This window comes from Condylura cristata, unplaced genomic scaffold (genome assembly GCF_000260355.1).
Source record: "Condylura cristata isolate star-nosed mole 26May11 unplaced genomic scaffold, ConCri1.0 scaffold00029, whole genome shotgun sequence".
Lineage (NCBI taxonomy): Eukaryota > Metazoa > Chordata > Mammalia > Eulipotyphla > Talpidae > Condylura > Condylura cristata.
Genome location: NW_004567130.1, coordinates 3,749,101 through 3,755,774, shown reverse-complemented (window position 1 = coordinate 3,755,774; position 6,674 = coordinate 3,749,101). Strand labels below are relative to the sequence as shown.

The 6,674-nt window shown below is 58.0% G+C and overlaps 1 protein-coding gene across 1 annotated transcript; it reads right to left on the bottom strand.

Moving 5' to 3' along the window:
• Window positions 1–4,430: 4,430 nt before the first annotated feature.
• Window positions 4,431–6,606, bottom strand: FZD10 (frizzled class receptor 10). The gene has a single exon (XM_004690827.1). It carries the CDS (start codon window positions 6,594–6,596, stop codon window positions 4,848–4,850), a length of 1,749 nt encoding a protein of 582 aa, XP_004690884.1. The 5' UTR covers window positions 6,597–6,606; the 3' UTR covers window positions 4,431–4,847.
• Between the last annotated feature and the right edge of the window lie 68 nt (window positions 6,607–6,674).

Genomic DNA, 6,674 nt, shown 5'->3' with positions numbered 1-6,674 from the left:
AGCACAGTGGTGAGGAATCCTCTCCTATCAGTCCCCCTTTTCCCCCAAGATGAGCCTGGTACAAAAATAAAAAGCTTATAATAACAAAGCGAAGCAGCATTGGATTGGGCTGTGGCCAAGGTTGGGGTGTGACTGCCCGGGACCCCAATTAGGACAGCTCTCACCTCGTTGACTGAAACTTATTCTCTGCAGATTTCAAACGTGCCTCCATCCCTCCTCCCTCCAGCTTGGCCTTCACACTCTTAATAAAACATTAAAAAACACTCCACACTATGTCCCGGAGCCTGTTCAAGCAGCCTCCCTGGAGTCTGGCCGCTCTCCCATCTCCATATTACAGCATCTTTAGCCATTTGCGTAGAGATGTCGCGCATGAGGTCGCAGTCCTGGGGAGCCCCTGTGATGTGCTGGCGTTCAAAGAGGGGCAGAGAAGGTGCTGCGCTGGGCTGCGGCTCCGCGTTTGCCTTTAAACTTGAAAGACCGGTGGGTATTCTGTGGAGCCAGCGCTCGGCCATGGAAAAGTGCTTCTCTAAGAAAAACTCGTTCTCTTTAAAGCTCATTACTCATTAGCGGGCCGGGATTAGCTGGGGTGGGGGATAAACAGGAGGCGGCGTTTGCTGAGTGTCTGCTCTGGGCAAGCAGAGCCGGGCCTGGTGCATGACTGGCCACAGGGCCTGGCCAGCCTTCTCCTGGGCCTCGTCATGGACTGTGAGGACAAGGCTGGGAACAGAACCCCAGCATCTAGACCCTCTAGCACAGGGTACTGGGGACCCAGCAGCACCTCCCAGATGAAGAAACCATCAGGACCCAGAGTGATGTGCTGGTTGAGAGTCAGGCTAGAAACTAGGGTGAAGTCGTGGGTAGTGCTCAGGACTGAATCCTCTGCAGTGCTGTGCCTGTGACCATGAGAGGCCTCTCTCGGCTCCAAGGTGCTGCTCCTTTCTGTGTTTTGCTCACCTTCGAAGAAAACGGTATGGAAGACAGGCAGGCACCACCTCCAGCCCCTTGCCTGTCCTTCTCTGCTTCTGGGCCCTCTGTAAGAGACAGCAGAGACCAGCTAGCGGCCCTTGGGCTAATGTCGGGGATGCCGGGTGACCCAGGCAGAGCAGGTTAGCTAAGCCACACAGGTTGGAAACAGGGACCCCAGCCACTACCATCTCTACCGTGAGCGCCCCCCCACCCCCCCATCTTATGCTTTGATTTGGGGTGTGGTTCAATCTGTTTACTGTAAACATGGCTCAGTGGCTGCTGTTCTTCCTGCTCCCAGGACCCCCCTTCCGGCCACCTGTCCACCCGTCTCTGGAGATGGCCACCCGGCCAGGTCCAGCTCTCCTGCAGTTCTGACCCTTTCAGAGGCCTCAGCCTCACCCAGGTCCATGACCAGCTCTGCCCAGGTTGGAGGTGGGCAGACACTGCTCAGGTCTCTGTCCACAGCGCGGACGCTCCCTCTCCCCAGCTCTCTTCCTCCTGCTTGTTTCTGTCTTGCTGAGTGTGGTGGACTTTGAGTCCAGACCCTTGGGGGCCCTGGTATTCCTATCTTTCCCTTCCCTTTAGGTGAAACCAGACCCTGAGGTCCTACCTGGGCCTCTTTGCCCACCTGCCTCTGCCCCCGGGGGGGTCCTCTCCCCACCCTGGGGACCCAGCTCCAGGGCCCTGTGCCCCACAGTCCACACTGCTGATCTTCCCTCCCACCAACGTTGAAATTCACTAGCATGTCCCTGACCTTTCTCGCTGGTGAGTTCTGTGAAGGTGAGGTGACATAGCCACAGCAGGCCGCAAGCCCCCGTCAGAGCGCCGGCCAGGGCCCTGGGGCTGCTGGCTCTCAGCTGGGCTCCCGGCTTGTTCCTGTATGACCCTGGGCTCTCAACGCTCACATGTCTGTGATGGGGCGGGTGAGGACAGTGCTTCTGGGTCCTGTTAGCCACCGAATGAGCTGCGAGGTGAGAAGTGTCCACACCATGACTGGTTATCCCCCAACAATTCCTCACTGAATTGGTGACCAGGGTAGCCGTCATTTAGCCCGGCCCTAGCCTGGCCCTTCCCTCCACTTGCTGTGTGGCCTGGGGATATCCGTGGCCTCTCTCAGTCTCAGGTCTTCATAAACAAAGAGGCCTGAGTGGCTGGGATTGTCCTGACCCCCTGAAACTTCTTAGTCCCAGAAAGGGCTCTGCAGGGTTAGGTACTTCCTCAGTACCTTCTCATCAAATCTGACCTACTGGCCACACATCCCCATAACTTCTCCTGATGACATCATCTGGTGCCCATGAGGCCCCCAGGGAGCCCCCTCCTCACAGTAGATGTCCAGAGGAGGCATATCTGCTCTGCTTGCCACCATTTGCCCAGTAGGGACCAGGCGCCCACTGTTCCTGGGTGGGGCGCCGTGGGGGGAGGAAGCTACTATGAGGAAGGACTGAAGGGGGTGGAGGGCCATGAAGACTGAGCACCACCTCGGAGCACCTGTCCTTTCTCGCCAAAGCCTTGCTCCCAGGCCTGGTCCTGACCAGCAGAGGCAGGAGGCCCCGTGGCACCTTGGAGACCCTGCAGGGTGGGCACAGGACTGGCAGGCACCCACACAGCCCCAGTCTCCCTTCAGAGTCACTTCTCTGTAGGAGTCTTGGCTTGCTCCTACATAGACGTCTGCTTGGAAATTGTCTCTGTGGCTACTAGTCCTCCGTCCTTGGAGCCTGGGCTGACACAGGCCTGTGAACAAGGCCCACATGTCTGGACTGTGAGTGAAGACCAAGCTTCTGCCATAAATCTGACTCCTTGGGAAGGAAGGGGATGCCCACACAGCTGAGTGTGGGCAGGAGGGAAGGCAATGGGACCGGTCATTGAGGGACTGCATGCTTTGAGGTCACGGACTTGTCCCCAAGCAGTGCCAACAGCTGTCTTTTCAACAGCCGTATCTCTACTCCAGACACATTTTTATTTTTCCTGTCAGAAAGGGTGACCTTAGAACCACACATATAGCTCCTGCCCCTGTGAGGTACTCCCAGGGACCACACCAGCCTAGCCCAACGCCCATGCTGCTGACCTAGGTAGGGTGGGCTCAGGACCTCAGGACGCGGCAGACCCCACTCCCACACACACACTTTAAGTGCTTGGTAAATGCTCAGAGCACATTGCCACACGATGGGGGCATGACCCTGGGGCGGCCGGGCTCACTGGGACCGTGTCCGTGGGTCCTTCCACTGTGCCCAGCCTGTCGGGCCCACTTTTGCTCATCACAACTACACAACTCTGAAAGTGATGCAGGCAGACCCAGGACAGACAGGCACAAAGCTGGCACTTCCAAAGACGATTGCCCTATTATCTGGTCAGAGCCTATCATCTGCTCTGTAAACGTGGCCTCCGGTGGCTGTCTGGCCAGTCTGCTGGACACAGGCATGGAGCTCTGCTGAGGTACAATTCAACCCTGTGGAATGCCACTTGGGTTGATGTCTCTTCCGAGCCTGGCTCCAGTCCCCAAAGGTGGTGGTGCAGCAAATCAGGTGTGGGAGGGCATCCCAGCTCAGCACCCACCAAAAGTGTGGCCACAGCATCGCCAGGTCACAGAAACACCGGCCTTCCCTATTCCTGCAGTCCAGTCCTCTTCTCCTGGCCAAGCTGCCCTCTAGCCTGGGTGTGCACCCATCTGCCCCTTCCTGTGGGTGCCCAGACCACCCTGGGGAGGACACTCCTGGGGCCTGCTCGCAAAGTAGGCCACATGAAGTCCTCTGTGGTCTGGATCACAGAGAAGGGCAGCCTGCAGACACACGGGGACCAGCACCAAACTAAAGAACATAGTTTATTTTTAATAAAATAGCGGAGCATGAAAAATATCCTATATTACAATATGCACAGGCAGGGCGCCTTTCCTGGCCAGGGGAGGAGACAGTGTGTCTGGGCGGCCGAGCTACCCAGGGTCCATTTGTTTGACAATGGAAAGAGTCAATAAGCCCTTGGGAGCTCCCGAAGGAACGAAGGAACGCTGTCTCCCTTTTGTCCCCTCCCACAAATCAGCCCCAACGTGTATCACAGTGACTTGATTTCCATTAAAAAGCCACAAAATGTAACACTAAAGGCTTCCTGAGGGCTGGGCCTCCAGTTCTTTTGTTCGGAGGTTTCTTTTGTTGTCTTTATGTACAGCAAAATACTTGTTTCTCTTTTTATTTTCATGGAAAGAGGGAAAAATGTATTGCACATCGTTTGCATTTATAAATGTTAGGCAGTTTCTGTCCTGGAGAAAGACCATTAGTGGAGGCCAGAGGCTGGAGTCGATTTCAAGTGACTCCAAATCCACCGGCGGGCGTGGAGTGGTCAGGCCCCCTTTCTTCCTGTTTGCACAGAAGTTGCTGTCTCAAAAGGCAGCTTTCCTGAGGGTGGGCCCCTGGGCGGGCTCCTTCGCCCAGAGCCCGGGTTCTCGCCCCCCCCTTCCCTCACCCCTGTAACCCAGCAGAGGCGCTTTAATTTGCAAAGCAGTTATCTCTTCTCTCATTTGCAAATGGATAGCAAAGCCAACTCCAACACACAGATGTATATTTATGGAAGGTTCTAAACAAAAGTTTTCTTCTGAGGGCTGAATCAACCACTTTACCACAAATTAGTTACAGGGGGCGGGGGCTACTTAACCAAAGGGCCCTCCTTCACTGGAAAACAAAGCAAAACAAAACAAAAACCTCTAAGTACATTTCTTTTTCAACTTTCAGTGTATCACAGCATCCTGAACTTCAGGGAGGGTAAAACTTGGTCATTCCCTCCCCCTCTTTTCCTTTTATTAAAAAAAAAAAAAAAGACAACCACGCAAGAAAGCGGTGTGCCTAGGCCCTGCAAGCCGACGTCCTCGAGAGCCGCCACCTGCCATCCGCGGCTCACACGCAGGTGGGCGGCTGGGTTGGGAGCTCATACTTTCCCAAGTGGGCTTTGGGGGGATGCTGGGCTTTTTTGTAAATCCCACTGCTGGCAGTGACCACGCTGGCAGGTTTCCGGCGGCTCTTCTTCTTGAAGCGGCGGCTGCAGATGTGTTGCCAGGACTGCAGGGTCTTGGCAGTCCAGACCCACACACCGCTGGTGATGCCCACCACCAGCAGCATGAACACCTTGGCCAGGAAGATCTCCACAGCGGGGATGGAGGCGGCCAGCAGGCAGTCCGGGCTCTTGGTCTGGTTGCTGGCTCTGCACCTGTGCTGTGTGGCCAGCACTTTCCAGTGCCCCACGTTGAGGCGCTCGTAGAAGTAGCAGGCGATCACACAGGTGGCCGGCACGGTGTGCAACACGGAGAACACCCCGATGCGCACCATCAGCTTCTCCAGCTTGTCCGTGTTCTCCCCACCCGTCTTCATCACCCTCCGGATGTGGAACAGAGCCACGAAGCCCGAGAGGATGAAGGAGGTGCCCACGACCAGGTAACAGGCCAGGGGGACGAGCACGAAGCCAGTCAGCGCGTTGACGTCCATGCTGCCCACGTAGCAGACGCCGGTGAGCTCGTCCCCGGCTACCCTGCGCATGACCAGGATCAAGATGGTCTTCACGGCTGGGATGGCCCAGGCTGCCAGGTGGAAGTAGCTGCTGTGGGCCTCAATGGCCTCGTGGCCCCACTTCTTGCCCGCAGCCAGGAACCAGGTCAGCGTGAGGATGACCCACCACAGTGAGCTGGCCATGCCGAAGTAGTAGAGGACCAGGAAGACCAGCGTGCAGCCCGTGCTCTCCAGGCCCTCCTGGATGACGTACAGCTGCCCGCTGTCCCGGTCGCAGGCTATGCTCTCCGCGCCTGCGAAGAGCCGGATGATGTAGCCCACAGAGTACACGCAGTAGCACATGGAGAGGAAGATGATGGGGCGCTCGGGGTACCTGAAGCGGGCAGGATCGATGAGGAAGGTGAGCACGGTGAAGGCGCTGGAAAAGAAGCACAGCACAGACCAGATGGCCAGCCAGACCACGGCAAAGTGCTTGTCGTCTCGGCTCCAATACACGTCCACGCCGCGCGTGCAGAGCGGCGCGCAGGATCCGCTCTTCTCCACCCGGTGGAACTTGCCCGGGTTGTCGCAGCCTGCGCGCCCGGGACCCCCGTCCTTCACCTGGGGCTCGTGCCCGCCATGGGGCCGCTGCGGCCGGAAGAGCGGTGGGAAGAGGCCAGAGCCGCGGCTGGGCTCCTCGGAGCCGTTGTTGGGCGCCTCCATGCACAGGTAGTTGGGGTCGTTCTGGTTGGGGAGCTTGCTGCAGTCCAGCGAGTCGGGCCACCTGAAGTTGAACTGCTCCATGATCGGGGAGCACTTAAGCCGGGCCTGCTCGCACATGACCCGGCAGGCGGGGATGGGGGTGGAGACTTGCTCGGTGCACATGGGCGCGTAGAGTGAGCACAGGAAGAAGCGGAGGTGGCCGTGGCAGCCGTATTCAACCAGTGGCGCGAATTCGTGCAGCTGGATGGCCGCCTCGCGCTGGTTCTCGTGGCCCATCAGGTTGGGCATGCGGGTGCTGTTGTAGCCGATGTCCTTGCACATCGGGATCTCGATGGGCTGGCACTTGCCGTCGCCCGTGCGTTCCATGTCCATGGAGCTGATGGCGGCGCACGAGCCCATCACCTGCAGGACCAGCCACAGGCGGGGGCCCGCGCGCGGCATGGTGGCGTCGGAGGTGCCCGCGCGGAGAGGTCCCCTCCGCTCAGAGACGCCTCCCCGGGGCGCGGGCTGCCGGCCCCG

Coding starts and splice junctions, on each gene's coding strand:
- FZD10 (XM_004690827.1), bottom strand. CDS start 6,596: ATGCCGCGCGCGGGCCCCCGCCTGTGGCTGGTCCTGCAGGTGATGGGC.